General features: G+C 35.3%; 1 protein-coding gene across 1 annotated transcript in view; it reads left to right on the top strand.

Annotated features, from left to right (window-relative positions):
* Dcaf13 (DDB1 and CUL4 associated factor 13) overlaps positions 1–9,094 on the top strand; it is a 35,817-nt gene extending 26,723 nt beyond the window's left edge. Inside the window, exons 8-11 of the mRNA XM_005316277.5 lie at positions 1,458–1,622; positions 6,720–6,855; positions 8,309–8,472; positions 8,912–9,094. Of these exons, the coding sequence (XP_005316334.1) occupies positions 1,458–1,622; positions 6,720–6,855; positions 8,309–8,472; positions 8,912–8,999 (553 nt within the window). The 3' untranslated portion in view covers positions 9,000–9,094. The remainder of the gene's footprint in view (positions 1–1,457; positions 1,623–6,719; positions 6,856–8,308; positions 8,473–8,911) is intronic.
* Positions 9,095–22,433: the final 13,339 nt, after the last annotated feature.

The raw sequence follows: 22,433 nt of genomic DNA, 5'->3' as shown, positions 1-22,433 counted from the left end.
TATTTTGGCTCACAGATTTTTGAGGTTTCAGTCCAATGTTGCTTGTAGAACTCATGGCAGAGGAATAGTATTTACCTCATGGTGGTCACAAAAGAAGTGGAGATTATCCCAGTGACCTACTTTGTACAACTTTGCAGTTTCTGCCACCTCTCAACCTTGAATTTAGGAATTTATTAGTAGATTAATCCACTGATAAGGTTAGAACCTTCATGAATCAATCACCTTCCAAAGGTCCCCACCATTAACACTACTGCATTGGGGACCAAGTCTTAAACACCTGAGCTTTTGGGGGACATTTCACATCTAGATCATAACTGTATCATGTAAAGATTTGGTACTTGATGTCAGTATGTTTTACTAATGATAATATTAACCTTGATTAAGGTGACGTCCATCAGATTTCTTACTACAGTTATTATACTTTCTTTTGTGATAATTACATAACTTTGGGGAAGATACCTTCTTTTTTCTAAAACTTAAACTTAGTAATCTTAGCATCTTGAAATATTTTGGTATTATTGGTCACTGTAATGCTGTATTACTTTTATCCATTGTCTTTGTTGGCTCATTTGGGGCACTATTTTAGTTGTTAAAAATTATTTTTAATCTTGAAACTCAAAAGTCAGTAGGTTTTACCATTTGTGCATAAAGTAACTTTCTTATTTTGGTACACCCCTTGAAAAGCTGTGTTCACTTTTTTAAAAAATTTTTGTAGCTCAGCAAAACTGTTTTTATGTATGTTTGTTTGTTTAGAGCTTTATAGTTCTGCTCCCTGGTATGTCACTGATAGGAATATAAATTAACTCAGCTTTGTTGCAAATGATTTGTCAACTCAGGACTTAAAAATGCTCCTGCTTTCAGATATGAAAATCCTACTTTAGAAATCTGTCCAACTTTAATTGAATTTCAGTTTTTAATTCAAATTCAAATATTTGAGTTTTGTTTAAGCATTTTTTTAAAATTGGAAACTGTTTCAAAAAATAGAAATTATTTGTACTCATTTAAGAATAAAATCTTTTTAAAGATTATTTAATGATATGAGAAAATATTCATGAGAAGAGCATTAAAATATAAAGCTTTATACAGTATTTATCTCAATTTTATTAAAAATAGAAATTTAAATAGCATAGTAAAAAGATGTTTAAAAGTCTTTATTGTACCAACTGACTTTCTCTGGGTAATAGAGTTAAAGGTGATTTTGTATTCATTATAATTTCTTTGAAATTTTCACATTTTCTATTTACATTATGAGGAAAAAAGTGTGTGTGTGTGTGTAATCTTAAGGAGCAATAAAAAGTTGATATTTTTCCTTGTCTCTTGCCTGCCTATGTTCAGAATTGAGCTATTTATTTAGATACCCATGATTAATCAGTGGGTCTTATTTTCATTAATGCCTTTTAGAAACACATATGGCTTTTTCTAGAAATTTATATCAGAATTTTAAAATTCTTTTACAGCTTATATACTTTTGATATGCGTGCACTGGACACTCCTTTAATGGTCCACATGGATCATGTATCTGCAGTGCTTGATGTGGATTACTCCCCCACTGGGAAAGAGTTTGTGTCTGCTAGTTTTGATAAATCTATTAGAATCTTTCCTATTGACAGAAGTCGGAGCAGGTATGTGACAACCAATAAACTACTTGTTTTTCTTTGATTTTGGGGGGTGTGTGGAGAGGGATTCCTAATCTTAAATGTTCTGGCTGGTTATGTATATATGATGGGGCTTACACCCATGCATTATGGCTTGGGATATTAGCTTCCATTGTATCATCTATGGGCAAAACATTAGCCTATCAAGTGGTTTCTTTCACTGAACAGAGCATTATATTTATGTAATTAGTAAACTTTCTAGAAGTTTTTAATTTGCTGATAAAGAACTTACATAAGTTTTAACTAACGCAATATAAGAGCAATTAATATTGTTTGCTTCTTATTTCTTGCTCATTCACATTCAACCAATGCAAAATTTAAAAGAGCAAATAAAATTGTCAGCTGTCCCATAGTCTTATTTGTGTGAGATTCATATTGTCTTATACAGCTTGGCTCTCTACTATACAGTTTGTTACTAAATATAATATAGTATATATTTATACATCTGTAATATATGGTATCATATATACAACTGTGTGTGTATGTATATATATGTGTGTATGTGTGTGTTAAGTTGTTAGGGCCTCACTAAGTTGCTTAGATTGGCCTTGAACTTGAGATCCTCCATGCCTCAGCCTCTAGGCATGTATCACCATGTCAGTGTTATATTTTTGTACTGAGGTAATCTATAGAAAACGATGACAATATAAGGACTTTCAAGGGTTATTTTTTTCTTGATTTTTTGCTTTACTGACTGACTTTATTTTTCTAGCAGTCCTGGGTGTCAAACCTAGCACCTCTTATATGCTGCACAAGGACTCTACCACTGAGCTGTATCCACAGCCCCTTTAGGCTAACTTTAAATAAACTTAGCTCCTGTATAAGACACAGCCCCTTGTGTATGTGCAGTGTGCTTTGGCTTACAAAGCACTTTCATACCAGGCATAGTGGCACATGTCTGTAATCCCAGTGACACAGGAGTTAAGACAGGAGGATCTCAAGTTTGAGGACTACTTTAGCAACTTAGTAAGACCCTTTCTCAAAGTAAAATACAAAGGGCTAGAGATGTAGAGGGCTTCTATGTTTAATCTCCAGTACTGCCCAAAAGAAATACACACAAAAAAACACTTTAATACACCTTCTTACTGTTCCTTAGTAATAATATCTTAGATATGTTTCTAGAGATATGCATAAAGCAAATTAAAGTAAATCAAAGGAAAATTTTCTACAAAAATTATAATTCAAGTATTATAGTAGTGTCACTCAAAAATAAAGATATAACCACTTCCATTTTAATATGACAACTGCATATTAAAATAGAAACAAAATAAATTAATCTCTAAAATGCAACACACACACACACACATATGCATGTATGAGTATATGTACACTCTTACTTCATTTAGTTTCCCGGTCTTGGTTGATAAAATTAGTTGGAGAAAACCAGGGATTATTAAGGTAGTAGAAAAGGAAAGAAAAAAAGGAGTGAAATGCAGGACTGGGAAAGGAAAAAATAGAAACCTGTGTAATGAGATTGTGTGACAGCATGTGGAAATGTTAACACACTTTATCAGCTTCCTAAATGTTGATGGTAGCAGAGAATCTTTCTCAGACTGTTTGTTCACTTTTAAAAATTAGAGAATGCTTAATTCAGTGTTGTAGCTACAGCAGATGAAGATGCTCAACATTTTAGTGCAGTGGTGAGAATTTTGATCAGTACTCTTAATGATAAATTAAGCCTGTGGTTTAGTAGGTTTCTGATCCTTCTGAACCTTCCTGCCCTTTTCCTAACACACCCTCTTTCTGTTCCAGCAGGGTCAGGACTAGGGAAAGACAAATTAGGTGCATTGGGGCAGAATTTAAGAAGTTTCTTGTTCTCAGGGTTGGGCCTGTATATATACCACCTTGAGCATGAATGCCTTCTTAAAATTCAGACAGTGAGTACCTCATTTGCCTCAACTTTGTTTAGCCCTATGTTCACCATAAAAAGATCTTTGAGACATTGTTGCCTAAGAGTCATGCAATTCTTCCATGCCTTTTTCAGTCAAAGCTGATTTGCTTGTCTTGCTCTTCAGTGTTTTAACTTGTGATAGTTGCATGGTTCTCTATTCTTGATTCAAGGAAGCCACATTGATTCCCACACCTTGTATCATTCATTGCTGGGAAACAATTATCATCATCGTTGTTTAATCTGATTTTGAAGATAACTTGCGTTAAAGGCATACTGAAAAGAGCATTCTAATGACTTTGATCTTTATTCCATCATCTTCATTGTAGAAATACTGATATTTGTTCTTATATGGCTGTTGCTTCCTTTGCAACTGCCTTAATATTTTCCACATTGTCTTGAATGGTTTGTGGGGATAATTTAGTCAGGCCCAAGGCAAGACTGTTAAGAATCAAGAGACTATAGTCCTTCATAATTTCTTGTCACCAGAACGTCTGAAGATAGTAGGACGATATACTTTTCTAACATGATGCATAAAGACAAGAAATGAAAAACAAGCAAAAAGTTAGAGAAATGGGAATATGTATTTGTGTATTTACCTTTGATCTCAAAGACCTAGTTGCTGAGTTGGGGTTGAATTATTCCTAAGCCAACGTGGCTGGCTAAATGCAGATAAGGTCAAATTATTCTGGAATTGTATATAGAAATTCTTATCCTCATTTCCAGGGAATTTTTTTCCTGATGTCATTTGGAGATTTTGTAATCATCATCTTAATATATGCTGCTTCCTGTTGTGTTTAGATATAAATGGTATTCCCTGTGACCTTTGCTTCATCTGCTTGAAAGCTCATCCCACTTTGTTTCCATGGTCCGCTGTTGTTTCCTCTCATTATGTGCATCAAGCAACTCAGGCCTAGGCAGCTTTTTTAATATCTATATTTTTAAAACAATTTCCTTTGAAAATCAAAAAAGTATGGGTTGTTTTGTTTTGTTTTGTATTCTCCACTACAGGAAATTAAACCCAGGTATGCTCTGCCACTGTGCTGCATTATTACCTCAACTTTTTTTTTTTTTTTGGATATCAGGAATTGAACTCAGGGGCACTCAACCACTGAGCCACACCCCCAGCCCTATTTTGTATTTTATTAGAGACATGGTCTCACTGAGTTGCTTAGCGCTTCGCCATTGCTAAAGCTGGCTTTGTATTCGTGATCCTCCTGTCTCAACCTCCTGAGCTGCTGGGATTACAGGCATGCGCCACCACACCTTCAGTCCTTTTTTATTTTGAAACAAATTCTCACTAAGTTGCCCAGGCTGACCTCTTATAATCTTTATATATTTATAAAAAAAGATTTATATGTATTTTATGTATTTATATATATAAATATATATATTTTATTTATATATATGTTATATATATATAAATATAATAATTACAAGTGTATAGTTCTCCTGCTTCAGTTTTCCTAGTAGCTGGGATTACAAGCTGTCAAACCTGACTTAAAATGTATTATTTTAAAGTGCTTTTTTTAAAACTAAGGTTAAGTCAGTGTTGGAAGTAGGTTTCTCTGAAGATTTTATTCAGTATTTACAAATATTATACAGGTATTGAACAAGTACATTCACTGTAAGAATTAGTTAATTTTGGGGAAAAAATAGCTTATTTTGACTACTAAAGAATTTAAATTTTTATAATGTATTTGTTTCTTAATAGTATAGTTTCTAGCATGTATGTGAACAAGAAGTTAAGAACTCTGCATAGTTTACCATTAAGGATGATTCTAAGTTAGTTAAATGTCTAACCATTCGATATCACTGGTTTGAGCAAGTTTTTTTAAATTTATTTATTTATTTATTTATTTTAGTTTTAAGTGGACATAGTATCTTTATTTTACATTTATGTGGTACTGAGGCTCGAACTCTGTGCCTCAAGCTTGCTAGGCGAGCGCTCTACCACTAAGCCACAATCCCAGCCCACAAGTTATTTTCTAATAGTTACTAAAGTTTGATTGGATTTCCATAAATTTAAACACATTGTATTGCTGTGGGAAGAAGGGGCTCTTAAGCAGGTAAGTAAAGATTATAAGAAATTTGCCGAGTAAAAGCAGAACATTGAAAAAGAAGAAAAAGCAGTCAGTGTCATCCAGTTTTCATTTAATAGGCTGTTCTGTTTAACCATCCTCCCCCCTTTAAAAAATAGGTTTCTTATGATTTATCATACTGATTAAACATAACTCTTAGAAATAACATAAAAGGCTAGTTGGGTGGTTATACATTAGAGCTACTTTTATTGATAAGAATTATATTTGATGTGGTTGTCCTCTATGGGTTTTCTTCTCCTGTGTATAATTTGTTGAGCCTCTTTCCTTTCCCTTAGTGTAATCTGCATTTTCAGTCATTTAGTCCAGATTTGGAAAATTCACTTCCCCAAAAGTCTTAGCTTATTTTTCCTGACCTAATCTTTTAACTTGCTTTAAAATGCTGTTTTTAACATTTCCCAATATAGTATCTTCTGTGAATTCACTTAGCATGTTTCACAGTCTTTCCAAATAGGTATCAAATTTGACTATAAAATGATTCTTACCTCAACTTATAAGACACTTTTGTAGCCCTCCCTTCCTTTTCACACATGTAAATCAACTCTCACTTCAATTAAGCTTTTAAACAATGTGCGGAGGCAAAAAAAAAATCACACATCAGATTCAGCAGATCACAAGGTGCTCTTTGAATGCTATTTTTTTTTTTCTAGTTTTTGAGTATTGGGATGGGAGGGTAATTGTTGACCTGAACTGAAGTGGAAATGGGCAAAAGGGCTTATTAAGAGCAAGCCATATTTTATTGTTACAAAGTTACCCCAACTTTAAAATTTTATTGTATTTGCAGTCATATATTTTTTGAAATTCTCTATACATCTGATTTTGCTTAATTTGTTTGTATTTATTTCTTTTATTGGATTATAAATTCTTCCAGGGTAGGAATTGTTTTTAAATTCCCTAGAATTTAGCACAGAACAGTATTAATTTGATTCAGTAAAAACACATTGAAATGAACTTGAATTTTACTTTTATATATAGTCCCTTAGGATTAAAAAATGGTATCCTGATACTTGGCAGGCAATGGGTAAAGAAAATCTATACTAAAATCCCTAGAGTTTTAACTTACTTCTTCTTCTGTAGAGAAGTGTATCACACAAAACGAATGCAACATGTTATATGTGTAAAGTGGACTTCTGACAGCAAGTACATTATGTGTGGGTCTGATGAAATGAACATTCGTCTCTGGAAAGCTAATGCTTCTGAAAAATTGGGTGTGGTAAGAGATCACATTTTCTCTCATCTCCATAAAGCTAGTTGTTAATTTATTATCATGGATATCACAATGTTATAGAGATTTATTTGAAGTTTTTTAGGTATTTTGATGAAATTGATACCTCTGTGATAAAAAAAAAAGGTAAGTTAGCAATAAAACAAATAAAGCTACTATTTGGTAATATTTGAAAGTACTTGGTTTCTTTGTGTCTTCCTTGAGGTAGGTAGTGAAGATGTAGAGACTAGAAGCTTAAAATTTAGAAGCCTCTCTCTTCTGTTAGCAGACTAGTAATTGGTAGATCAAAGGTTTAAAGTCACTGTAAGATCTCTTTAATATCAAAGCCACTAAAACACATAAAAGGTCAATACAGAAAGCTTCAGACTTTAGGGGCTGGAATTATGGCTCAGTGATACAGCATCTGCCTGGCATGTATGAGGCCCTGGGGTTTTATCCTCAGCACCGCATGTAAATAAGCAAATGAAATAAAAGATCCATTTACAACTAAAAAAATGTTAAAAAGAAAAAATAAAAAGCTTCAGACTTAAAAAAGATTCAATGAAAATACAGCAGATATTATCATTGGCTAATTACCTTTGGGTTGTGGGATTGTGATTGGTTCTTGTTTTGTTCTTAATGTTTTTTCTGAATGTCCCACATTTTATATAAGAAGTGTACAGAATATTTTTATCAGAAACAAATATTAAAGTAAGAAGTAAAGGTTAAGGGTTGGAGTTGTGGTCCAGTGGCAAGCACTTGCCTAGCATGGGTGAGGAACTGGGTTCAATCTCCAGCATTAAATAAAAATAAATAAACAAACAAAATAAAGGTATTTTAAAACTGACACCATGTTTTAAAAAATAATAAATAAGAAGTAAAGGATAAGTACGAATTATTTTCTCCTTAGGCCCAGTAGGAAAATCAAGGTATAATAAGCTGTAATTAAAGGCAATTCTAATTTTAAGTTTAATGATTAGTAAGTATTGCCTTGTGCCTGAATTTAGTTCATCAATATATGTTCCTCTGATTTGTAGTATCCTTAACATTAAACGAAACCTAATTATTATGAAGTCAGATACTTTTTTTCCTTTTCTCTTTGCATACCTATTTTCAGAAAAAAATAATTGAGTAATTGATTTAGGTGTTTTTCGTGTGTTGTTTATACCTACAAGGAAGGCCTATCTCAGTGATGCGCTCAGCCCTACTTCATAGCACTGCTGTGCTTCATTTGTTGGCATCTATCCACGTTGTGGACGTGCTATCTAAAAGGAAATGTGGTGCTTACAGGGTCATGTTATGAATATAACTTTGTAAAAGGCACAAGTACACTGGCAATTTTGATTGCCTGGCATAAAAGTAAAGTTTTAGGAGCAAAGAAGGGTAAGCCTAGATTTGTTATACTGAAACAAAACCAATGCACTACTCATTAAGATGCCAAAATACATTTTTCTGTTTTTAGCTTACATCAAGAGAAAAAGCAGCCAAGGATTATAACCAGAAATTAAAGGAGAAATTTCAATATCATCCTCATATAAAACGTATAGCTCGTCATCGACATCTACCAAAATCTATCTACAGCCAGATTCAGGAGCAGCGCATCATGAAGGAAGCTCGAAGACGAAAGTATGTACTGAGGCAAATGACTGTGTCAGGGTTCCCTTTTCTGACTTTCCCATCTTCCCCCCCCACCCTTTTTTCTTTTTTCAGCAAAAGTGAAAGCAGTGAGTATAAGAGTTCCTAATATACTTCACGTAACATTTGAGATCTAACATTTTGTATCTAAAGCAGAACTGCCCCTGCACTGCCATTTCTCCTGTGGAATATTATCTTTGAAACACTTGAATTAATGCACGTAATGCAAAGTATTAATAGAAGTTTTAAGTCAGAGCTCTTTTTTTAAAATTAAACTATAAAAATGACTATTATTTTGCTCTTTTGTTAGATGTTGGAATAGGATCAATAGTTATTTTTCTGGTGAAAGAAAATGCTTTATGATTTTTTGAGAACATTTTCTTTGGTTAAGATGATTTCTCATAAACTTGCTTATTTTGTTTATTTCTAGGGAATTGAATCGTCGTAAACATAGCAAGCCTGGATCTGTGCCAATTGTGTCAGAGAAAAAGAAACACGTAGTGGCAGTTGTGAAATAATATTTGGTATTCCTACCAATCCTGATGTGTAATTAATTGTTGCTTTGAACTGGGAACTCTACAAATAAAAGTACTGGCTCTAGTTTAATATTAAATATGAATATGTGTTTTTTTCTTTCCCTGTCATCATTTACTTGCCTTTCTTTTTCTGTTTTCCCTGCTTATGTTTTGACATATCTAAGACCTGGTTATACCTTAGCCTAGTGAACTAATAGTTTATGGACCACCTAAAAAATGAACCAACCATATTATATTTGCTTGGCTTCTTGTCAGAACATTTGGTGTTAACTGCCATGAGAAGTCCCACCTGCTGAGTCATTGGCATTACCTGCTGCTACAACCTGTGGTTTCCATAGTGATGTCCAATGACTTGCACACAACAGAACCTGACTGGTAATGACATGAGCAATTTCCTGTAATTCAAGCCTTTTACTAATCTAGAAATGGGAGCATGATTTTGACCATTTTGAAATGTAACTTTACCACTTCAAATCTTTTGGAATAAAATGCACAGATGTGTTTTAACAAGTGAGCGTGTTAGGGTAGAACCAAGAGGAAGGAAATAAGGATGGTGGCAATATGAAAGGGTTACTTAAGGAGGTAGAGAAACCTAAGTAAATAAATAGAAAAAATTTATTGTAGCCCCTTAGGTTTCCAGTGCCTTGTTATTAATTAAGTCTTGTAACTTGGTTCCTGCTATGTGACCCTTTTCTTTGATGGAAACAAAGCAGATTGCTCTTTGACCTGTTCTTTTATAATCCCCTCTCATCACCTTATTTTCAAAGAATAGGAAGGGAAAAACCTTAATTATTGTCATGAGCCAGAAAGAATAATCAGGAAATGAAGATCTTTTTATCTTTAGAAAATATTCAGACGAGCTTGAAGGTTCAAGCAATGAATCAAAAAATTCTTTGCAACTCAGTAAACACTGGTGATTCATAGTAAGTCTTACAGCCCCATGTTAGAAAGTACTAAGTAAGTACTTGTCTATTTGATGACAAAGATTTCAAAACATAATGGGTCAGTGTTTTCCAGTTTTTTGTTATTATGACAGTCCTAATAGTGCTAATGGTGTATATATTTTAAAAAGTAAAAACATTGTTTGCTTTGATCCCTTCCATTAAAGTTGTTGAATAGCTTGGATTAAATCAGGGCCAAGAACTCTTTTTCAATGAATGAAAGAGTGAGTAATGTATAGAATGAACATTCTTTCATTTAGTCAATTTAGCTGTGTGTTTATGTGTGTGTGTGTGTGTGTGTGTATGTATTTTGAGTCAAAGGCATACTTGGATTGCTTCATGATCACTGAAGACAGTGTCTGGAAATGAACTCATTATTTTGCTCCAGCCCCTAAATTTCATTTTCTGCATTCCCTGAATGATACACCACCCATGAGATACTCAAGACAAGCCTGGGTGTAAGGGCACAGGTTTTATTAATACTAGTAACAATTGCAGCTAATATTTATTGAACACTCACTATACTACAAATGATTTTTGTGCAATTAATTGAAGTTAATTTACCTTTAATTCTCATAAAAACTCAAAAAGGAAGGCCTTAATATTGTCCATATTTAGTTTCTGTATTCAATTTATAAGAGTCTTAGAGCTCTGTCTCAAAGGAGATAAACATGGAAACAAGTAATTGAGAACATTATGATGTCTTAGCAGGATCCTGTAGTAGCACAGAAGAAGAAAAGCCTTACTTCCAGCTGGGGAAGAAAGAAGCCATCCAGAGGTGAAACAGTGTTTTATTATTTGCCCCTCGTTCTGTCATATTGCAGGGGTGAATAGAAATGGAGTAAAGCTATTTTCAAAATAAATTTGAGATTTCTTATTTAGATATATTACTGTTTGGCAATGCTGTGTTGCTAGACACTTATTACCCCAAGTCAGTATTAGTTTGGGCTAATATTCTTCCTCTAAAGAGATAAGGGAATTATAGGATGGGAATTAAATTAGGTAGTAAAGATTAATGAATCAAAAGGCACAAAATAGGGCTGGGGCTGTAGCTCAGTGGCAGAGCCTTTGCCTAGCATGCATGAGGTACTGGGTTTGATCTGTAGCACCACATAAAAAATAAAACAACAACAAGAAATAAATAAAAGGCTCAAAATATATACCTAGGGGTTTTAGGAGAGAGAAGAAAGGGTGAGTGTGAGATAAAGTTGAAACTGAGTGTGAAAAGCAGAAGATGTGGCCACAGGGGGTGTGCTGCAGATCCTGGTGGATGGGCCCTTGACAAAAACAACAGACTTCCAGCAGGTATTTGCACACATACATGCTCATGCATATAAAAGAGCACAGAGGCTAGTAGCAAAAAAAAAAAAAGAAGAGATCTCTTCTGTCTTTACCCCAATAATTCACCCAACCAAAGGCTAAAATCAGTTTTAGGATCAACATCAAAAACAACCCTTAGGGCTGGGAGTGTGGCTCAGTGGTAGAGTGCTTGCCTGGAAAGTGTAGGGCACTGGGTTTGATCCTCAGCACCACATAAAAATAAATAAAAGTATTGTGTCTATCTACAACTAAAAAAAATAATAATAATAACCTGATTGATATCATGATTCCTTCCTCTTCTGCCACTACTAAATAAAATTTCTATTGCAACTAAAAGATTAAAATACAAATGTTGACTGAGTTAATACATTATTGATCTAAATATACTAATTTTATTGTAGATTGGGGGTAATTTTGTCACAAGAAAAAAATATTTTCCACAAGGCAGTTCAAGGACTTTGTAGGAAGGAGTCACAGAAACCCAGGGCAGCTGAGGCAGACCTCCAGGCATTGAGCTGGGCCCAGCTGGGCATTGACACTATATGTATCTGCTTGGGTATCTGCTCTATACACCTGCTGGCTTCTATTTGTTCAAAAGTTAAGCTCTTCATGTCCTCAAACAGTTGCCCTAGTCAGTTCCAAAGATCTTTTAAAATTTATTTATTTTATTAGGTATATGTAATAGCCAAAAGTATTTTGATTCATTGTACACAATTGCAGCACAACATTTCATTTGTTTGGTTGTAAACGATGTAGCGTCATACCATATGTGCAGTCATACGTGTACCTAGAGTAATGATGTCCATCTCATTCCACCATCTTTCCTGCCCCCATACCCCCTCCTTTGCCCAATCAAAGTGCCTCCATTTTTCCCCACCCACACCTCCACCCCATCCCCATTATGCATCAGCTCCCACTTATCAGAGAACATTCAGCCTTTGTTTTTTTGAGATTGGCTTACTTTGCTTAGCATGGTATTCTCCAACTCCATTCATTTACCTGCAAATGCCATAGTTTTATTCACTTTTAATGCTGAGTAATATTCCATTTGTGTATTATACCACAGTTTCTTTATCCATTCATCTGTTGAAGGGCATCTAGGTTGCTTCCACAGTTTAGCTATTGTGAATTGAGCTGGTATGAACATTGATGTGGCTGCATTACCATAGTATGCTGACTTTATGTCTTTTGGGTATAGACGAAGGAGTGGGATAGTTGAGTCAAATGGTGGGTTCCTTTCCAAGTTTTCTAAGGAATCCCCATACTGCTTTCCAGATTGGTTGCATCAATTTGCAGTCCCACCAGCAATATATGAGTGTGCCTTTTCCCCACATTCTTGCCAACATTTATTATTGTCTGTGTTCTTGATAACTGCCATTCTGACTGGCATGAGACGAAATCTTAGTTTTGATTTGCATTTATGTAATTACTAGAGATGCTGAACATTTTTTCATATATTTGTTGATTGTATATCTTCTTCTGAGAAGTGTCCAGCTGCTTAGCCCATTTATTGATTGGGTTGATTTTTTTGTTTTTGTTTTTTGGGGGGTGTTAAGTTTTTTTGAGTTCTTTATATATCCTGGAGATTAGTATTGTATCTGGCATGCATGTGGCTAAAATTTGCTCCCAAAATATAGGCTCTCTGTTATCTTGTTGATTGTTTCTTTTGCTGAGAAGAAGCTTTTTAGTTTGAGTCCATCCCATTTATTAATTCTTGATTTTATTTCTTTCGCTTTAGGAGTCTTGTTAAGGAAGTTGGGGCCTAATCTGATGTGATGAATATTTGGGCCTACTTTTTCCTCTATTAGGCGCAGGTTCTATGGACTAATTCCTAGGTCCTTGATCCACTTTGAGTTGAGTTTTGTGCCTGGTGAGAGATAGGGGTTTATTTTCATTTTGCTGCATATGGATTTCCAGTTCTCCCAGCACCATTTGTTGAAGAGGTATGTTTTTGGTGCCTTTGTCTAGTATGAGATAACTGTATTTATGTGGATTTGTCTCTGTGTCTTCTATTCTTTACCATTGGTCTACATGTCTATTTGGATGCTAATACCATGCCATTTTGTTACTATAGCTTAAACTATACTCCAGTGACCTATTAATTGTCCGTTTACCTGTCTGCTTTCTGACTTCAGTTCCCCAGGGGAGAAACTTCTTATCTGTAATCAATTCTTTGGAGGTAGGGTTCTTATAGCAGAGTCATCTCAGAGCTCTGGGTTAGCAGCTTTTAAATGTCTGCCCTTGACCACTGGCTTAGTGTGGGCTAGAGGAGCAGTGCTTTGGAAATGAGCAGTTGGTAGGAAACTAAAAATGCTTAGTATATTCAATTAAAGCATCAAAAGAAATAGCAATATCATATTGGTATTTTTGAAAGGGAGACAAAGTTGAAGACAGCAGTGTCTCTCAGGTCTGGATATAGACCCTAATTGCCATCCTTTCTCCATGTGGCCTCATCCTGAGCTCCTGTGCTGACTAGGCCATGGCTCCTGCCAGATCTTTGTCCTGGTGGCCAGCCTTGCCCTGCTTATTGGCATAAAACTGGCACTTGCTTTATCCATCTCCTATAATGAACCACCAAATGAAAACCCAACCACCCAATGAGCCCCTGAATTGTGGCTGAGCTTGTTATACTGCATCACTGCTGAGAGCACTGCAGCCATTCCTAGCTGCTGCAGCTCTTAGATTGCCAGCCAGACCTGATGCCCGCACCTAAGAAGAGCACAAATTTTGTAGACTTTGTAATTACCTCAAAGGGAATTTTATCTTTATGAAAGCAGGAATAAAACAGAAACTAAAGAAGTGTGTTGTCCACCTATGTGTTCAGGAAGCCTTGCTTTGCATGATTTATGAAGGGTTTTGTTGACTTTAACACCTTGAACTTCCTCATGAAACCTGTTTCCCTAAGGATTAATCAAAACATCACAACATTAGATATTTGGAAAAGTGCCTTTGAGCAATTAGAATTGGGAAGGAATATAAGCCCAAATATTGAGTTTGATGTGATGGTAATACATATTCCTCAAAACTATTGTTCCCAATATTTGTAATTTTAATTTAAAAATTCATTTGGATTTACATGTTTTATCAAAGTACATAGAATCCCAAATATAAAAGCCTTAAGCTCAAATATAACTAAGTAACTAGAACAAATGTCTTTGAATCTAGTTTCAATTCTATAAGGAAATAGGTCAGGAAATTAATTTGTAAAAAGCAATCTTGTTAATTAGATTTCTTTCCAGGTGAAATTTGAAGCTTTGAATAGCATTATCCAATCTGATTTATAATGAATGAATTCAATTTCAGTTGTAATAAAGAGATTTCCTATTCATCTGGGACTTTCAAATCACTATCATTTGTTTTATGAGAAAAAATGTGAAATATTTTCTAGAGGAAATATATATTTTAAGATAATTTTACTAACCATGTTTTGCTTAAGTAAGGTAGAAGAAGTTAATTGCTCTAAGTCCGCACTCCATAATAACAATCATGCCTAGAGAGTGACTAGAGGCAACATACCCTCTCCAAGAGTGTCAAACTTATATGTAAAATGTATTTATTAACTTTGGTGTACCCACACTCATGGGGTTCTAATGAGACCATGCCATGCCCTGAACAAGCAGCAATCTTCACAAAGATATTTGCTTCAAGATCTAAGAAACAGTCAAGGATAGGTCAGCCTGGGTGGTTATTATTTGAGTTGGTTATTGGAGGTAACACTTGAGAAGGGTTCTTTTGTTGCCCTTGCAAACATTTCTGAAATCCTTGCCTGAAATTCTGTTTTTTCATTACAATAGTACTTTAATAAATTATATGCAGTGTGCACTGAACATTTGTTCTTTCCTAGCTGCTGGCATCTATTTGGATGGAATCCATGCTGTGTGATTCTTGAAAGTGACGGAGCCAAAAAACCACCTCTCTTGATTCACTTAGGGCAAACAAATTAGATGTTCTTGCCCAAGACTTTGAGTCTGGGGTTAATGAAGTTAGGGACAGTTTTGTTTTGTTTGCAGGAGCAGGGATTGAACCCAGGACCTCCCACATGCTAGACAAACACTGTGTCACTTAGCTACATGATGAGGTTTTTTTGTTTTGTTTTATTTTGGTTTTTTTTTTTTTTAATTTGTGTGTGTGTGTGTTTATTTATTTGAGACACAGTCTTGTTTCCTCTTGCCCAGGCTGGTTTTGAAATTGTGGTCCTCCTGCCTCAGCTTCATGAATAACTTAGATTACTGTGCCTAGTTTGTAGGGACACTTTTGAAGTGACATATGGAGTGACATTTAGCAGCAGCAGAGTGCAGACAGTCATGCCCATTGAAACATCCCAAATATGCCATTTCTGGAATAGAAACTTTGGCTTGATTTCTGGTCCCTTCCCTTCCCTGGCTCCTTCAAATTTCCAGCCATGGGGTCCAGCCTTCCTATCTTATCTGTGAGCTATTCTACACCTTTCCAACAAATTTCTTTTTTGTTGAAGTTAGCAGAAAACAGTTTTTGTTGCTATAACCAAGAACAAGTGTATAGTCCTTGGACAATTAATTAGAAAACTACATTTGGGATAGTTACATTAGAAAGGAGTCCTATTTCCTAGTGTTTCTTAAGTAAATATTGCTTCCTGAGAATTATTTTTCTTTAAGAAAAATTGATAGAGAACCCTACAAAGAATGATAAGCCCTGCAGAATCTATTGATCTTAGTATCTTGGAAACGAATTGCCTTTTCTTCTAGTAAGGATAGTAATTATTTTCTTCTATGGGTCTGTACATTTCCCTTTCTCTTTTCTTTTTTAGCCCTTTCTCTTCTCAAGACCATTGTTTTCCTCTTCTCCCAACCACTGCACCACCCACATTTCTACCACCATTGCCCTACTTGATAACTTCAGTTGGTCAAGGAACGGTTTTTACTAGAGACAGGTAGAACAATATAGAGGGAAAACTTTGGTCAACTTCTGGGAAAGGAAGAAAAGTAAGAAAGGAAAGTCTCTCACATTCCTATTTGATTTTTTTCACTTACTCATTTTGGCAGTGCTGGCAATCAAACCTAGGATCTCTACATACTAAGCATGAGCTTTATGCCAGCTCCCACATTTCAATTTTAATAAAACTCACTTTGGTATATTCTCTACACAGTTTCTGCTTTTCGTTCTTGGGATAGAAAAATAAGAAAGAGAAAAGATAGAAAAGGAGAGAAGATCTTATCACTGATACAGTGCTGGGGTCTTCTGAGAAACAGGTATTGTGAAGGCCCCCCTTCAAGCTCTGATTCTTGGGATCAAGTCAGAAAGATTTCAGACATGTTGCTCAGAGTAACAGACATGAGTTTATTGAAGGAAAAGGAAAAGGGAAAGCAGAAACTGACGGGAGAGATTGAGTTCTCTCAGAGAGGAAAGGGACAGTGTGCCCCTTCTGCCCTCCAGTTCCATTGGGGGTTCTGGGGAAGTTTTCAGAGAATCCTGCCCGTGTCTACCTCTTGACTTTTGACTAACAGGAGAATGACATCAGACTTTCAATTCCCAGTTGCCACGACCACTCTACATCACGTTTTGCCATGCTGACCAGTTCTAATCGGAAACTGTTCTTATAGATTTATGGTTAGGGGGAATTATCCTTTTCTCCCTAAATTCTAGGATGTGGTCTGTGAAAGGTTCCCAAAAATCTCCTTTAGGGTAACTTGTGTTCCTCTTATTAGAATTATTTCAAGCCTGTATTTCTCCTGCAGATAGTTTTTCTCCTCAGGTAGTTTGCTGAGGAATGTAATGTATCCTGTCCAGTTAAGCCAGGCAGGGCTGCAGGTAAACTGCTTCTTGGACAAGAATCATGTGGGGGTCAACACAGTGAGCCCATTTAATGTTCCCTTAACCTCATATTCCTATCACTCGCATCTGTCTGTCCCCTATAATCACAACTTCCTATCCTCAACCTCTTATTTCAAACCAGACTTGCAAGGGATTTTGTATTGCTTATTGTTAATTTCTCAGCATATGAACAGTATCTAGCACATTGGAGGTGCTCAGTTAAGTTTGTTGAAGAATTGTGACAGAACAACATGATTTATGTAAATTTCTATTCTAGCTACTATAATGCTTCTAATAAGTTCTTATGAGCTGCTTTAGAAATTTATGCCAAATTTATAGGTATTTCTGTTTTTCTATTAGAAAACAAATCCGTAAGTTGGGTGTAGTGACAAACACCTATAATTCTAGCTACTTAAGGAGACTAAGGGAGGAGGATTGCAAGTTTGAGGTCAGCCTCAGCAACTCAGCAAGACCCTGTTTCAAAATAAAAAACAAAAAAGACTAAGGATATAGCTTAATACTTCTTAGGATTGTTAGGCAAATTAAATGAATTAATATGTTGAATTCTTAGAACGGCGCTTGTGTATAAGTCACGTTGTGCAAGTATTTGCTATTTTCATTCTTTGAACACAAGACTATGCTGCATAGACTAGCAAAGTTAATTTTGTGAGTGTAGGGTGTATGTTGGTCTTGTGTATTTTTATTTGCCCAATGGCTAGCACAGTGCCTAGCACTAAGTAATTGTACATTAAATATTCATAGCATGAATACAAGGAATACCATGTGATCATTTATTGAACATCATTATAGTAGAGAATAGCATAGAAGTTACCTCTTATTGAGAAATTTCCATAATTATCTGAAAATGAGGGTAATTATATCTTCTTCACAGGATTGTTGTGAGATTTCAGTGATAGTAAAGCCCTAGCACAGTAAGCTCTCCAATTACAGACTATTGTTTATTCTTCAAACTCAGAAGCTAGCAGGTCTCTTTCCTTGGGTTCCAGTATTAGGTTCTCAGTTCTGCCTCTCTTACTATCCCTTTTATTATGGCATTTGCCGCAAGATGGTTTGTTTTTTTAACCTCCAACAGTTCTGTAAATTCTCTGTAAAAGGCTAGTGGACTCCTCTGCCTTCCGTATTAGCTAACATATGCTCTGTCTGGAGGTTACTCCATCCTTAACAGAAATTTGGAAGGTAAATGGAAATGATTAAAATGTACTTTCCAAACACAAAATATTGTACTATAGCAGTCAGCCAAAAGGGATTAATATAACCAGATATCTGTAGAAGAACTTTATGAAGACCCAGTCTATCTTGCAACTTCAATGACTAAGATTGTAGATATGATAGAAATTTATAAATGGCACGTAAAAGAAAATTCATTAAATTCTAGACCTAATGCATTATCCCACTGTAAACAGCATGTTCCTTCTTCAGATGCTGCAATAAATGAAAAAGATGGTTGTCATAGAGATAGTTAAACTGTGCCCTTTGGCTAGCAGATTTGAAGTCCATTCCATCCAGTAGAAGGGCAGGTATTTTGTCTATAAGTGATATTTACAGATTATTTCTATCACAATTGTAACCCAAGTTATTCAGCTGAAATGTTAAGCCTATAAACATTGCTCTTTACAAAGACTTTTGTTCCTTTTGTAAAATGTATTTTAACATTTATATATAAACCTTAAAAGCCTTGGAAAATATATTTTTAAATTCTGCCCTCCAAGATATTATAAAAATCTTCCTTGAAATATATTCTACCACCTACATGGCTTCATTTCTTTGAAGATCATATTTTATTTTTTGAATCATTTGTCAGAGGCAATATGTAATATCACAAAAGATGCACCAGCACAGGAAATGCTTATGAAACATGGAAAACTCATTTTATAATAACTCATAGTAATCAGTTAGCAGAAAGATTTGTGGATGGTAATATTCAGATCCTTATGTAGTCATTTAATCTTTTCTTCAAAATTCAGAAAGTAATTACAAATCCACAGCTGGGAAAATCTGCTAGTTGATGCAAGCATTTGCTCCAGGGAGAAAATTTGTCAAGGTTAAGCTTATTTTGTCTGGTTGGGTAAGATAGGTTCTATGGATAACAAAGACGAAGGTGGATTTTTTTGTGACTTGAATGAATTTTATGTGATTGTAAATCTGACCACTCTTGCCTGAAATATTGCTGCATAAATTTATTTTTCAGGTATAATAACTTAAAAGAGATTTGTGTTCTCTTTTTTCCTGGCATTGAGGATTCAGTCATGACCTTCCTTTGCTCAGGTCAAGGTTTAAATAATTGCTTCATTCCCCTATGCTGGTGGTTCCTCTATTTATATCATTTTGCATGTGTATATGAGTGTGTGTGTGTGTGCGTGTGTGCATGTGTATGCGGGAACATTAAGGGTGTATGTTTTTTGGTTTTAGTATCAGGGATTGAACCCAGGGTCACTCAACCATGAAGCCACATTCCCTAGCCCTATTTTGTATTTTTTAGAGGCAGGGTCTCACTGAGTTGCTTAACACCTCACTTTTGCTGAGGCTGGCTTTGAACTCAAGATCCTTTTGTCTCAGCCTCCCCAGCTGCTGAGATTACAGGAGTGTTTTGTGTACTACTGCACCCAGATGGGTGTATGTTTAACTGGGCATTTGAAAGAAAGGAGAATATTAGGGGAAAATGTATAACCTTCAAAATAAAAAGTTATTATTGCCAAGACCAGACCCCTTAATGTTCTAAATTTAGGTAAATATATGATCATGTAGCCCATTATGTATGTTTTCTACTTCCCCAATCCCCAATCCCCAGGGTTTTTCTCTTTAATGTACTAAAACCAAATGAATCAATATGTATCAAGAACTTTTTAGGATTGGAAAAGAATGACCATAAATCATTAGGATAGAATATCAGTTTTCATTTTTCCTGAGATAAAGTAAAACTTGAGCAACTACATACTTCCTAGGTAACCAGAGTTGATATAGGAGACACATAGTAATGTTCTTGTTTATTAGGTATAAACTAAGTTTTCTTTTTTTTTCCTCATCTAAGAATGTCTTTAATATTTGTTCAAGTGTGGCAGACAGCAAAAGGTTTCTAACTTCAAATCCATTCCCAACTCTCTTTATTTTCATCCCTCCATTAAGAAGCTGGAAATGCTAAACATTTTCTTTCTACTTCCACTGTAGCTAGGAGTAGCCTTGCGAACAGAGGTAAACAGAAGTCTACTGTGAAGTTTCTGAGAAAGCTTTTAATTCCTAATAAAAGGAAATAATGTTGGTGCTTTCCCAATCCCCCACCCTACTCTCCTCATTATGTTCACTTAAGACATGTTCACCTTAAACATATGTTCATACATGTCAGGCACTGCGGTAGCCAGATTGTGACCCTGAGTCCAAAAACATGAGGCTAAATATGGTAGAATGGAAAGAAAAAATGCCAGGAGGTTTGATGGTATTATTTAGCAGATCTAACTTTCCATCTCCTGTCTTCAAATTATATGAGACAAACAAATCCCTGTTGGTTTAAGCCATTGTTATTTTGATCTTCTGAATTCTTATAGCCAAGAAAACATCCTAATGAATAGAAGATGCAGTTTGAGTTTCAGTCTGAGAAGCACCCACCCCCAAGGATATGTGAATACTTTTCTGTTTTATTTGTTTTCTATTTTATGTGAGATGTTCAATCTGTAGTAATCATCAAAAGCTTTTTTTTTTTAATTCAGCAAGTGAGCTGACTTTTTTAAAATGTGAAAGACAAGCTATAGTTTGGTGTTATGTAAATATTAGCACTGTATCAAGATGTGCATATAACACAGTTTAAGTTTCATCCTCAGGATGATAATAACTTTAACCAGTTTGGAAATGAGGCCAATTACAGATCAGGAGGAAGCAAATTTAAAATTATTCCTTTTTAATCAGGGTTCAGATGGCTCATATCCACTTAAAAACATCAAGGCATTTTCTGTAGAGCTTAATGAAACTTGCTTTCATAAAATAGAGAGCACGCCCTCCTAGTAAGGATTCTTAGTTCTTCCACATCAATTCTGTATCTCTGGGAATAAAACTTGCTCTCAACAGACTCATGTGCTGTTAGTGGAATAGTGAATAACTCCTCCAAAGCGCTTCTCCTGTGACCTTCCCCTGGTCTTAATTAGTACTCCTACAGAATAGTAGATGTACTTCTATAGTTTCTAAGCCGTCAGCTGCTTGCCATGTATCTATCAGCTCCATCATCTGACACTATCAAGTTCCCCATGATCTAGCAGTCACTTCAGAGAGCCAGTCATGTTCCAGTTAATGTCACCTGTTCTGATACAATTATTCATCAAGTGCTCCATGATTCCAGTTTCGAATTTGCATGTCAGATCATTCCACAACAATCTACTATATTTTGTTTTAAATTGGGGTTCTAACATAAAAATAACCAGTTTAAAATGTACAATTCAATGGCATTTAGTGTGCTCCATTCCATACCCATCCCTCTATCAAGCTCTAAAACATTTTTATAACCCCCAAAGTAAGCTCTGAACCCATTTATCAGTTAGTCCCTTGCCATTCCCCTCTTCTTCCAATCTGGCGCAAACATTAATCTGCTTTCTATCTCTATGTATCTACCTATTCTGGAAATCTCATATAGAGGGAATCAGATAGAATGTAAGCTTTGGTATCAGGCTTTTTTATTAGCATAATGTTTTTGAAGTTCTTCCACATCATAGCATGGATCAGTACTTCATTTCTTTTATGAATAAATAATATTTCATTATGTTCACCTACCACATTTTATGTATCCATGTAATTGATAGACACTTGGGTGGTTTCTAACTTTGGGCTATTATGAATAGGGCTGCTATAGGCATTCCCGTACAAGTATTTGTTTAGTACCGGTTTTAAATTCTTTAGGTTATATACCCAGGAGTGGAATTATTGGATCATATGAGGAACTCCTACACTGTTTTCTGTAGCAGCTGCCACATTTTATAGATCTACCAGCAATCTACAAGGATTCCAATTTGTTCACATCTTTAACAACCCTTGTTATTTTCCTTTTAAAAAAGTTATACCATCTGGGGCTGGGGTTGAGGCTCAGTGGTAGATCGCTTGCCTAGCACGTGCAAGGCGCTGGGTTCAATCCTCAGCACCACATAAAAATAAATAAAATAAAGGTATTGTGTCCAACTACAACTAAAAAATAAATATTTTTTTAAAAATTTTAAAAAATAAAAAGTTACACCATCAGGACTGGGGTTGTAGGGTTGTAGCTTAGTGGTAGAGTGCTTGCCTAGCATGTGTGAAGCACTGGGTTCAATTCTCAGCACCACATATAAATAAATAAAATAAACGTACATCAACAACTAAAAAAAATATT

The sequence above is a fragment of the Ictidomys tridecemlineatus genome, chromosome 7 (assembly GCF_052094955.1).
Source record: "Ictidomys tridecemlineatus isolate mIctTri1 chromosome 7, mIctTri1.hap1, whole genome shotgun sequence".
Lineage (NCBI taxonomy): Eukaryota > Metazoa > Chordata > Mammalia > Rodentia > Sciuridae > Ictidomys > Ictidomys tridecemlineatus.
This window is presented reverse-complemented; position numbering and strand designations above follow the sequence as displayed.